At 35.5% G+C, this 13,818-nt stretch overlaps 2 protein-coding genes across 8 annotated transcripts in view; one reads left to right on the top strand and one right to left on the bottom strand.

Annotated features, from left to right (window-relative positions):
* The window catches only part of LOC100577798, a 238,344-nt gene that overhangs the window by 99,953 nt on the left and 124,573 nt on the right, over nucleotides 1–13,818 (top strand). The gene's annotated exons all lie outside the window — the stretch shown is intronic.
* LOC412801 (mediator of RNA polymerase II transcription subunit 12) overlaps nucleotides 1–13,818 on the bottom strand; it is a 479,417-nt gene that overhangs the window by 380,111 nt on the left and 85,488 nt on the right. Inside the window, exon 3 of the mRNA XM_396254.7 lies at nucleotides 10,298–10,348. Within this exon, the coding sequence (XP_396254.6) occupies nucleotides 10,298–10,348 (51 nt within the window). The remainder of the gene's footprint in view (nucleotides 1–10,297; nucleotides 10,349–13,818) is intronic.

Raw genomic sequence — 13,818 nt, 5'->3', positions numbered from 1 at the left:
CAACCAAGCCAAAATCCGAGTGGCATGTTTATATTTTAAACGGGCTTAATAATGGAATAAGAGTTATTTCTCGTTCGTTTCTCGTTCCTCGAAGGAATAATCGTCGGTCGAGTCGAGATTTCTCCGAGTTTTGAAGTTCCTCGTTCTTGGAAAATTAAAAATATAAATAAATACGAAACGATCTCTATATGAACTTTTTACCTCTTCGATCATATTGAATCATCGATCATTCCTAAACCTACGTAATATCAACAAAGAATAAACCATTCTTCCATCTTAAGTTTTAATAAAGATTCTCCTAGAATTCTATATACACAATATATAACTACGTATCCTACGCCCCAATAACATTTCAATGGTTCGCAATGAACGTGTGCGTGTGTGTACGTATTATCCTCCTTCGATTCGAATTCATCAAAGTCGGCCACGCACACGTATCCACACACACAGACACACACACACTTTTGTATAAACCGTCGCGGCATTTATCATCGAATAAGGCCACGAGTTTTCATTAGTCCGTGGGAAAAGAGGCGGGCGAAATATGGGAAAATTGGAATCCCTTTTCCGTGGCCCGTTTTCCCGAGGAAACGGCCGATGAGACTTGGCACGAGGAACGAACGGATGAGGGAGGGTGAGAATGGCGTCGAACGTCAACGATTCCATGACCTGGGCGGCGGATGGTTGGAAACTAGCGAAACGTCGATTCACGGAGACGGTATCGAGCGGGGGAGGTCGCGTTTATTTGTTCGTGGAAAACAAAGGCCGAGCAACAGGGCCTCCGCTCCCTCTTCATCACTCTCGACGGTGGTTGCGTTCCGCTCCTCGCTTCCTGCCACCTTCGCCTCGCCCCCTCGAATCGACGTTCACCCTAACGTCGCCAATTGGAAACTGGATTCGGCTTGAACTGGAGGAGAAGAGGTATGAGCTTGTACAGTCGCGAAATCGTATCGTTTTGATTTTCACTGACATTGAAATATTTAACGATAGAGGATATTGAATTCTCGATTTTCGGGCTATCGAAATGGCTTTCGTTTGCCGAACAAATTTTTCTCCGATTGAACGAACCGAGATCTTATTTCAACTCGCGTTGCGTTGGTTATTGGGATTATTTTTCGGGGATCGCGTAAATGTTGTAATTCGAGAAACGAGGTAAACGCGTTAAAAACGTTATTAAAATATTATTAAATATTTGAACGGCTAGAAAACAATAAAGTGAATAATATTATTCCATCGAATAAGTAACCCTCTATTAATAACAAAGGCTAATTTAATTTCAACAATTCGCGTATGAAATATGAATTTTTTAACTCCGTGAGCCGGTAATTTAATATCAAGGGAATAAAAACTGCCAACAATTAAACTGTTTTACTTCGTACGTATGAAAGAAAGAAAATACAACGCATCAATCCATTAATGCACGGAATAAGCGAAAATAAATACAATAAAACGAACCTGAGCCGCCATTACAATTCCATAAATTCAACGCTGTTCCCCAATTCCTGTGCTTCCTTCTATAAAGTTTTCGAGGGGGAAAAAGCGTATCCCTCGAAAATTTCAGTGAAATCGAAGCATCGGTCCAAGGGATATACGACCGATTTTTCGGACACGGTACATACGAACGGAATAATATTTCCAGTCGGATCGATCCGACGTAAAAGAGAGGAAGCAGAAAAAAATGTTCCGAAGCTCAACAGGAGGGTTCTCGTGCGTGATTACGACCGAGTTCGTTTTGGACCGATCGTTTCGATATTCTCCCCTTCCCATTTTCTACAGATTTCCATTTCGAGTTTCTAGCACAACCTCCCTCAAACTCGATCGGTTTCATCCCTCTCGATACAAAACTTCGAAACATTTTTTCCCCAAATTATTTCCTTATCTCGAATCTTTCTCTCCTTCTTTATAATTCGATAAATAAAAATTTATTACATTTCGAAAAAAAACCTTTATTTATTTAAAAGTAATCGAATAATCATATTCACATACCAAGCAGATAATCCAAGATACTCTTCTATTACTTTTAGAAAATAATAATAATAATATATTATTAATCATCACAACTTGAAACTTTTATTCGAATCGAAGATTAATTCAGAAGTTTTTTCCTTATCTCGAATCTTTCTCTCCTTCTTTATAATTCGATAAACAAAAATTTATTACATTACGAAAAAACCTTTATTTATTTAAAAGTAATCGAATAATCCTATTCACATACCAAGCAGATAATTCAAGATACTCTTCTATTACTTTAAAAAAATAATAATAATAATATATTATTAATCATCACAACCTGAAACCTTTATTCGAATCGAAGATTAATTCAGAAGTTGTCTCGAATCCCACTTCATTAATCACAATTGCAACTTAGCAAGCACAACTACGAATACCACAAGCGATATCATCATCCCTTCCCTTCCCTCTCTCTCTATCAATCCATATTTTTCTCCCCCGAATACCAATCATCCTCCAACCATAAATCACGTCTATCTATTACGCGGAATGTTAGCCACGTCACTGCATTAATCGGTGGTCGCACAACCAATAGAACGCGTAGGTAATTCCGAGGTTTGCTCGAATACTCGTTTAATTCAGAAGCGAGGCCGGCTTGTAGTCGGCCTCCGTTGCCAAGAATTTGCATATCTATGAGCGCATCCCAATGTAGATACGCGCAAGAGGTTGGTGTTCGCCGGCTAGGAAGGGGGGGGGGATAAAGACAGAAATACGGGGGAGGAGATGTAGCCTCGCAAAAGGGGATGCACGGCGAGCTTAGCAATTGCAGGAAGGTCGTACGGCTATTTGTAATTGTAATTAGCAGCGGGCCAATTCGTTACACTGGCGAGAAGCCCGGCTCGAAATATTGTGACGTTTAAAAGAGCTATCCTTTCCTGCTTTATCGTGATTCCTGAATGAAAATATCCTAACTGCTGTTTTACTCGAGGAAAATCTAATTTTTGTGAACGCGTGCAAACCGTAATTTTGGTTACACGCGAAAGAAAAATTTCTTTAAGGATGAAATTCGTTTTTGGTGTTTCAGCATTGTAAGAATATTTTTTACAACAGGATGATCGAGCATTGACAATCTAAATATTTTATATATTTTATCTCGTAAAAATTCAAAGAGTAATTGTATTCTTGTCTAATATAGTGATTGTTATGATATTTGGAATTTAATATTTAATATTTGGAATTTATTGTTATGATTCAACAATCATTTCAACAAGAATTTAATTTTTACGACAAGCATATTCTTATTTTCGACGATTATTTCATTCGTAAAGAGGATATGGATGTTAGAAATTGTACATAGGATCGAATTTCGAGTCGGAGGGGTATATTTGGCGAGATGCAGGGCGTGTTCGATAATTGGATGAAGATTTTATGCAACATAACGGGCTCAGTCGACGTATGAATGAAGCGTAACAACGTTGAAACTTTGATGAAATCTCGTGTGACGAAGATTGAAGGGATAAGAGGAGATTTTTGCTAGCTTTAAAGATGTGGCTAAGAGAATGTGTTTTAGAGAACATCACGCGTTCTCGTGTAACGTATCTGTTGGGTTTCGGATACTTTTTGGATTCTGGAAAAGATATGTTGATTTATGATGAACCTAGTCTTTGATTATGGGTAAGGGAAAAAGAGAAACGATAAAAGTTTGAGGATATCTTAGATGTTGCTTATCATATCCATATGTTGGATAAAATATTATTGTTTCGACAACAGATTTTATATTAACGATCAAGGAATTTCATCTTTTCAATTTGTTCAATCAGCATTATAAAATTCATTTCTCTTCAATCCTCTTTAAACGTGTTAAAGTTCAAGATAGATCCAATAAAGGTAGAAGCACTTGTAGAACAGGATCTTATGAGTTTCGAAATTTGAACACACAGTGAAACAACTTGTTCCTTCGAACTATGATCTTCACAGACAAGCTCAACTTCAATTTGAATACATTATATGCATTGCAAGCAGTTTGATGACTGGCGCGATGCATTGTCAAAGCGATTGTGATAATTGTAATAATCAAACTGTGAGACAATCTCTCGGACGAAAAAGGGAAAATCGTTGTGCCTCACGAGGAACAAAGAGAAATTATATGGAGGAACGAGTGGAAGTGACTTTTATTTCGCGTTACAGAAGGAGAATTCGAAGGTGAGGCGAAATTGAAATCTTCTTTTGCCACTTGGTTTTCAGCCTCGTAGTCTCGAATCGCGACGAGTCGAGCTCATTTAGAAGATGCAACGATTGCTGAGAGAAAATGAGATAGTTTTGCGAAATTGCGAGACTTGTAGAAAATCTGTTGCTGAATGAGATGAAATGACAATCAAGATGATAAGGAAATATGAATCAAAGAAAACGAATCCCGTTGAAAAGTTGCATTTTGGCAATTCGTTTCATTTTCTTTTTTTCCTTTCATTCTTTTTCAATCTATATACTTAGTTTTGGCTGAATAAGGATCTCTCGAAGATGGAATAAAAATTTAATTCAACAAGAAAAGTTCTTCCGTTAAAGCTTACTTCTTATTGTCCTAGATTTCTCTTCTTTTCTTCTCTTTCGCATGCTTTACTTTAAAATTAATCCTTTTTCACCCTTAATTCTCAAATTCTACATATTTAAGATCCTTTGTAAAATTTCCATATGGCTTGTGATTTATAAATATGTTAACTCAGAAATTCAACATTTTTATTCCATCGAGGATTGATAAAATATCAATGGGCAAGTGCCACATATTTTTATAATAATTCAATTCAAACTAAATGTAGCAAAAGTTTTTGAAATCGGAAATAACCCGATGATGGGCTCGCTGATCGCATACTCGATATAGCGAAAATGTTTAGAATTCGTGTTTTCATGAATAATTCATACGCGGTAAAGTAAATTTAAATTCGATATTTGCAAATGCCTCTTCATTTTCCCTTCATTTTCTCCCTTTTTTTTTTCTCGTTGTTTGTTAAAAAGATCATGATAATTACATACCGATTTCAATTACTGGAATCGTTTCTCACGTACGTAAATTCGAACGAAACTCGATGATTTCCTCTTTTTATTAAAAAATGCCGGTCAAATTAACATTGTCGGAAAAAAAAAAAGAAAAAAGAAATTCGCAACGTTGGTGGAATATTCCGGTGGGTACTAATTGGCGCGCGAAAATGTTCGATAACTAAAAAATTCGCAACGTAATTTGCCCCTCTTTGTTACTTCGATATTTTCGAGTTTGAATATCTCGTCGAAACCGACGATCATTATTTCGGCTGAATGAGCGCGCTTTTTAACCCGCGGGAGAAAGAAATCAAATTATTCGTGGCACGTTCGTCGATTCGATTTCGGGAAGCTTATTGATCCACTATGAATTTTTTGTTCCACGAACTTTCCATTCGTGGGATGATTTTAATTATCTGAAAAATCGTTGAACATAAATATTACATTGTTTGTCAAATATCTTTTCATCCTTCGTCCTATTTTTTCCCATTCGTTCACTATTAATCATATAAAATTATTGAAATGTTTCGTAGAAAAAGACAATATATATTTTTCTTTTTATGAAACTCGATTTAAAAATTTTGGAATCTAGACGTTTAAAATTTTTTCATTCTATTAAAAAAAAAAGCACGATCATCGATCATATTTAAAAATGAATATCTATCGAGTAAATATTCTATTTATTTTGACCAAATTGTTTACAGTACATTTGATCCGTATTTCGTGAATGCATTCATGTAAAATGTATTGTCTAATATCGTGATGCGGTTAGGAAACGAGAAACATCATCGAAAAGATAATGGTAGCACACAGTTTGAACAAAATCGTCCATATATCGTGAATTTTCTATTTCGGATAAACCAACGAATTGTGTTGTCAAAATCGATGCATTTTCCTGAAATACGTATAGGCAATGATATATAATTTTATTTTAAAAATGAAAGTCGCGGATCATTAACGATGCAAAATCTTTCGATTTCTCTGGAAAATATATTAAAATCGTTATATATGTATAATGGAATCTCAACTTTTGAGTCGGTATGATCGTAAATCGATTGCGAAACTGGATGGGAATGAAACAGGTCAAGCGAAGGAAAGTCAAGGATTAAGCGAGCGAGAAACGTGGTTAGCAATCGATTATTCATAGTTTGAAATGTTCGAATGCAGTGATTGGTCAGTGATTAATAGTTATTAATTGAACGATAATATTAGAAATGCTATATTTTTTATAATTTTCTAAGTCAAATTATTTAAAGTGGACTTTTAAATTTAATCATCCAGAAAAAGTTTTAAATTTTGTTTTATGTACTACATTTTCATTTTTTTTTTTTTTTAATAGCAACAATAGTGAAAGTGAATTTAAATTTGTATCTATACAATGAATAAACTTGAGGAAAAATTGTAATAATGTTATACGTTGTAAAATTGGAACGTTGTTTCTCCAGATGGATATATCATTTTATTTTTCAAAAAATAAACAGAATTTCAATGAACAGAATATAATAATTTCATTAAATGGATCGATATATAGACACACGATTTTATATAAAAAAAACTACAATAAAAATCACGCGGGATTTAACTAAATATACATTATTTTAGAATTTTTTTAACAAAAAAATATTCACTTCTGTTTCTGAATTTCCATTATTATTAAATTATCCTTTGTGTTTTATATTCCCTTGCTAATAGAATAGAATATAAAAAGAAAGATACACGTATGTTAAATACGAGCGAATTTTAGTTAAAAATGTTTTCAACTAAGGCATTTAATTTTTCTACGGGTCAAATTAAAAAAACATTTAATCAATTCCCATAAGATTATAATAACGAAATTTAATTGAAAAATTTCAATTAAGCGAAAATTTCGACGAAGAGTTTTTATCGGCACGAGTATCAAAAGTCTGCTGTCATCTGACTAATCACGACTAGTCGTACGTGTATCCATTCCTTGCGTCGTATGCACTTTGACGAAGGTTAGCGCTTCCTCCAGGGCACAATCTCGCCTCATCGGCTAGTTAAATTAGTAGAGTTCACGGTAGTTATAATTCAGAGACGTTTCCGTATCCATGGGTATGGTTCAGAGGCAGTAAAATGTAACGAGGTGTAAAATCGACGTTTCTAACGCATTGTGAAATATGCATATTCGCGAATATTCTGAAATTTTACACACACGAGCATTTGCCACACATTAAAACGTATATATAATTAAAGACGGAGGAGGAGAAGAGCTTATGCTTTGACAAATATAAAGGAGGAAAATAAAAGCATTCTTTTCCAATTTTATATTCCAAGAAATTTTAATTACGGTTTGAGATAATTCCATAGTTTGTGAAAATTAAACGAATGCTGTTCTTTTTATCCTTCCCATTCTTCGTAAGGCGATAAGTTGGTTGCTACATCGAGGATACGCAAAGGGAAATTTTATTTTTTCCCTTAAAGCATAATCCCTTTCGATACTTACTTGTTATAAATATTAATTAATTTTCGTAATCAAAAGGAATTTTCTTCTAACTCGATTTATGGAGAGAAAACACGATTATTTACGACGTATATAAAATATAATTAGAGGATATACGGTAGAAATTTTCAGTTCAAGAAATTGTAAAAACTGGCACGTGCCAGCGACAATAACAAAAAATATTCTAGAGAGAGAGAAAGAAAAAATACTCTCTTTAATGGAGACAAACAAACATTTATACTATGTGTATAATCGTAACGTCACGAATTAAATCTAGGAATGGTGGACAGTTCTAAAGGAATGGCGTATTAAATTGTAATGCATTGCGGGATACGAGCGTTAGACAATCCGTTCGGATTGCATCTGACTATTGTAGGCTACAATTGGAGGAAGGAAAGCCGCATTTCCTTTTCGGGGAGGAGTTGGAAAAAAATACGAGCACCCTCGAAGAAGCTCTTTTCCACGAGGATGGCTCCCCCAAAGGGTCGCAAGCAATCTCGCGAAATTGGACCGCGCGATTTCGCGCCGTTCCGTGGGACGTTGCCATTCCTTTGCTTTTCGTTCGCGCCGTTCGCGGAAATTATTTCGAACGAAATAACGGATCGAAACAACGGTATTGAAAAGCTCGAGAAAAAGTCTTTTTTTTTTTTCGTGGGTGAAAAATGAAGCGTGGCTTTGGTACGGTGACAAATGATTCCGAACGAGTTGAATGATCACGAGAAATCGATCGATTTTATCGAAGGAGGGGGGGAGCGAGATTTTAGTGACACATCGATCATTACGTTAATTAAAGGATGATGGATCGGTCGGATTGGCGAAATCGAGGGATTCACTCGCGTAATTTGATTCAATTTAAGGGACGGCTTTTGTTGTCTAGCAATGGCGGCCGTAAATGGAATTTTTGGTTTTGTTCGATATTGTGAGTAATGCTATTACGTTACATTTTCGAGTTATATAAATTAAATTGAGCGTATCGATACATTTTTTCCCCTTTATTGCCATTTCTCCGTATATGTATATATAGTTAAATATTGAAATCCTAATAATTCCGTGTCAATTAAATATTTATAGATAGTTTGTTTATCGACAAATTTAACATCTACGAATTATCGAAATAATAATAATTCACGAAAATTTCACTCAGTCGAACAGTTATTGAAATTCGCGTACACACAAAAGTAATCGATACACAAGGTTTTTCGTTGGGGCGCGACGTGTCAAAGCTTTTGCGCGGAAAAGCGGAAGATTAAAAAAGAGGAAGCAGATGAAAAGTGAAAAGTAAAAAGACTTTCTCTGCTGCATAGAGCATGTGGTACGAGACACAGAATACGCAGTATATACCGTGTACAAAATATATATGGTGATACAAAAAGTGAAATATAAAAAGAATTTTACTCGATTTTGCTGGAATACAATTTTCTACAAAAATTAAAAATTATATTGTCCGAGAATCCCTACACAAATTCCCCTACACGATTAACATTCCTTTGAGGAAAATTATTTCCCTTCGATTTCGATCATCGATCGAGAAATTAATAACCTGACCCCTTGTCAATTAACTTATCTCGCATGTAACGAACGAATCATCGATCGTTTCCGTCTCAGCTTCCCGTTTGTTTTCCCGCTGATTTTTCCACCTAGAGACAGAGATATCCAACCTTTGCCCCCCTTTGTTCCACACTGTCCCCGTCTGTCTGGCAGAATAAGTAGGCCCAGTGGGGATTAAAACGGAGCGCACGCGTCACGTGCACACCGTGGATAGAGTATGTCATTTAGTGGCTTTGTTCGCCCGTACGCTTCCTCTTCCCGGTTGTCTCTAACACACGGGGCGCGTAATGTTACGCCCGCGAACGATCGCCACGATTCTACGAGCAGTGAGTCTCATCCTCGATCTTTTCGAAAAAAAAAGAAAAAAGACATCGTCTTCCTCGCAACGATCAAAACTCGATTAAACTTTATTAAACTTTATCAATTCGACGAAGTTCGGGAAAGGTTTAATTTTCGCTTTAGTTCCCGTTATTTCGATCACTTTTTTATTTGGAGATTTAATTACTTACTCTGTAAATATCGCTCCATTCGTTGAATTTTATTATTAATAACAATGATAACGTAATCGATGTTATTATTCAAGGTAAATATATACGACAGCAAACAATGCTAATTAATTTAAACCAGTTGCGATGATCAAACTCGAAATTATCCCCTTATTATTTATCGCTTTAATTATTACAATTTCTATTCGATAACAACTTTATCGAATAATCCATGAACGTAATCGAACTAGAATATCACCAACAACCGAAAATCGTCGATTTTAAAATATGTATATATACATACACAATTCACATAAATGCAAGACGATTTCGTCAAAGGGACAAGTTAACGTTGCATAACCGGATTGCACGACACGCGATTCAACGATCGTAAATTACAAACAAACGTCTCGACGACATCGTTTCAACCCCCTCCCCGATACTTTCGAGAAATTGGCGAAACTAAAGTCGTAAAATTATACTACTACGTGTCCCTCCGTTCCCTCCCCGCCGATTTCGTGGTTCGCTGCCTCGAGAAGATATACGAGCGCACGTACGCGTACGTGAAGAGAGAGAGAGAGAGAAGGGGTTGCCTATTTCAACTTTCCTCGAGGAGGCTGGAAAAGGAGGAGATTTGAAAAAGTTGTTTGGTCAAAAGTACGGGTGGAACTCGGTCGAGGTGGGCATCGATCGGGCCTGCTAACGAGCTGCTGCTAACTAGTTTCGAGGCGAGATCGTTCCCTTATTTGAATTTCCGCGCGGCAAAAAGGGGAGAAAACGGAGGAGGTGGATTTTCCCCACCGTAGAAGGTGGAAAAACTTACCCGAGCCTTGGGCGTCTGCTTCAATCCGATGGCTGGCTGGCTTCTGTTGCTCTGTAACAGAGATAATTGTCAACGGTCAACGGTGCGAATGATTTATTAATTTTTTGCTTGGGTTAATTACTGAGGGGAGGGGATTTTATTAATATTCGACGCGACTTATCTTGGCCGCCTTAATTATTATTCCGCCCACGTCATTGGCCGGGTAAGTATAATTTTTTAAATAACGAAACTACTCTGAGAGATTGCGCGAGATTAATGGAATTGGCCTTGAATGTAATCGAGAAGAATGAGGTTGACGAAAGAGATTGGAACAGGGATGATTTCTTTTTTTCTTTTAAAGTATTCGATAATTCGTTATTGTTTTCTATCGTGATAAAAGAGTACGTTAATTGATAAAGATAAAATAACAAGAGAAAATGTTTATGTTCAATGATGGAGATTGAAATATTTGTAGTCGTAAGGAGGAAAGTTATAAAGTAAATCCAATTAAAATTGTGAAGTAGCAATGGAAATTAAGGAATTGTTATAATATTTTGCAGCAACGTTTCGTCGTCTGAGTTTCATCATGTATTTTTCAATACATGTTCAAATGAAAACTATAAACGAAGCATTCATTTTGCGAGCGACAGGAGTAGAAAACAAAAGGGTTCGAAACTTTTTTAGAGGGATATAAAACGGAGGAACAAAAATATTTTTGGTTAAAACGGCTCGTGTTCTGCAAATACCGTATGTAAATATTTTCAGTTTTCCTGAAAATGCTTTCCGATGTCTACTATTATTCATAAAGTTCCCTTTTTACGTCGAAACTCCAATATGCCATATCGTGTTTTTTTTCCAGGTTACAAGCAAATGTTAAATATATATATAATTCGAATATAAATTGAGAGATGCGCGAAAGAAATAATTAATCGCGTTGCTTTTTAATATTATTCCACCATTATTATCGTATCATTTAAAATTAAACACAGAATCGCTTCATTATTACCAAGGTTATTAGCAAACTTCCTTCTCGAATTTATAATTAATATTATGAATATATCCCCCCTCTCTCTCTAGCGAGAGTACAAGTTTAGCAATGAAACGAGTACACGCATCTATAAACGAATGTATAAGTGAATTCTAGAAATTACAAACTAACCGATGTTCTACTCGATATAAAGTTGAGAAAGTTGCTAATACGTAACAGAATTTTCTATCAAAAAAAAGAAATTGAAAAATTATTCCAACTTCATCCCCCAAATAATTAGCTTCTCGAAGATCATCCTCAAAAATCTAATCTAAAAAATGGTACAAATTTCGCATCGCATATAAATGCATTAAAAAAAATAAAAATAAAAAGAAAAAATATTGCGCATATGCCGATAGATGATCGTGTCGTTATCTCGCTCCTTTATGGCGTTCAGAATGTTGTTTCCCCGGGCAGCGAATAAATCCGATCGAGGAACGTGGCACGTCGTTCTGGCGCGGATATCTGGCTGGCATAGGAACAAACGATAAAACGATAAATTCATGGGAACTGTCGAATCGTGCGCAGTATCGTCGTGTCATTGCTGGGAACGCGTAAATCTTAATTGGCCAATCGAAAACGGCGCGGAAGCGGCTACGTTGACCAACAACTACGGAAAACTCGCCGTGTGAACTTGTCTGATGACGAAGCAAACTAAGCGCGGCCGGAAATCGAAATACGATTTTAATTCGATTCGTCCTGTTCGTTCGCTCGTCTCGATGTGGTTCGATCCTATAGAATAATTTAAACGGCGTTAAACTAGATGTTAAATTAGAAAAAATAAAATTGATTATGTATAAAATTTCTGTAATAATATTTAGTTTAGCTATAGAAAGAGGGATCTGTAAATTAGGATATCCTATCGCGGAATAATTTAAACGGCGTTAAACTAGAAAAAAGCAAGTTTATGATTCGGTATCATTGCAGAAACTAGTGTGAATTCTTATGGAAAATTTTATTTTGGCGCAAAAATGTATTAAATATTCGAGTATCAGGCAATAAAATTGATTATGTATAAAATTTCTGTAATAATATTTCGTTTAGCTAGAAAGAGGGACCTGTAAATTAGGATATCTTATCGTGGAATAATTTAAACGGCGTTAAACTAGAAAAAAGCATTGCAAGTTTATGATTCGATATCATTGCAGAAACTAGTGTGAATTCTTATGGAAAATTTGATTTTGGTGCAAAAATGTATTAAATATTCGAGTATCAGGCAATAAAATTGATTATGTATAAAATTTCTGTAATAATATTTAGTTTAGCTGTAGAAAGAGGGATCTGTAAATTAGGATATTTCCGGAAATCTCGAGACTTCTTATCTTATGCGTTTATCAGTGAAAATTTATTTGTGAAATAAAATTGATTTTCTGCCTTGATTTTGTGCAAATATTGTATCTAGAACCATCGTAATTAATCAATGTTTCGTTGAAACAGTTTGAAATATTTTATTTTGGAAAAAAAATCGATCAGAAATTTCATCATCTCGCGATCTAATCGCACGAGATATCGATTCGAGGAAGATAGGAAGATAGGAAGATGAAGATTCTCAAATAGTGTATAATATATTTCGAGGTAGTTGGAATCAACAACGAGTACTGCAGCAAGCAACAACGAACGTTGTGCTAATTAAGCGGTTTATCTCGATTAATTCCGGATAATTGCGTAGGGTAATTAGTCCAATTACTCCAATGGTTCGGCATAGCGCGAATAACACTAGTCCTTCTCGACACATCCCCATTGGCTGAAATGTCGCAAACTCGACCGCAGCAACTGTTATCTTCCGAGCTTGGTCCCACGTATTTCCGGTTATCCATTTACCGGAATTGCTTTACATAGATTTCGCGATACTTCAAAACTATTACGAGTGCAACATGCACGCTCTCCACCAGCCGGGTCTAACAATGATTCCAAATAATTTTCATTTCACTTAATTAAAGATCCTCGCCAAGATTGTCCCATTTGGTAATTTAATTATGATAAAATATTTTCAAGTGAATATTCATTCGAATATTGTCCTGAATGAATTATATTATTCATCGAATTTTTATGTATCATGTTTTATAATACGCGGTTGAAGCGTATGATCATGAACTTTTCTTAAACGTGAAAAAGAATTTTCTTTTGTACATGCCTTTAACGCAAGTGTTGTTATCAATGTGCATAACATTTTTCTTTTTTTTTGGATTTCGTTGCATTTCTCGCTTTGCATTATCCTTCTTTGCATTAATAGAAAATCAATCCTCCATCGAGAATCTTGCTCGACTTTTGATATGGTAGTACATCAAATGTAATATAAAATTGTATTTCTCGCCAAATATATTGTATATTTTTTAAACCAATTTGAATCTTGCCCCGAATCATTCAAATTGTATCAAAACGTAGATTATTCGACAAAATCATTTTACGAAATATTTCCGAGAGAAACGTTTTATTGTTTTATTTGACGCAAGCCCGTGACAATTTCGTATCGCTTTGTTAAAATTCCCTTCTCGTTCCATTTTTCATTCCCACA

The sequence above is a fragment of the Apis mellifera genome, linkage group LG4, assembly GCF_003254395.2.
Source record: "Apis mellifera strain DH4 linkage group LG4, Amel_HAv3.1, whole genome shotgun sequence".
Classification (NCBI taxonomy): Eukaryota; Metazoa; Arthropoda; class Insecta; order Hymenoptera; family Apidae; genus Apis; species Apis mellifera.
This window is presented reverse-complemented; position numbering and strand designations above follow the sequence as displayed.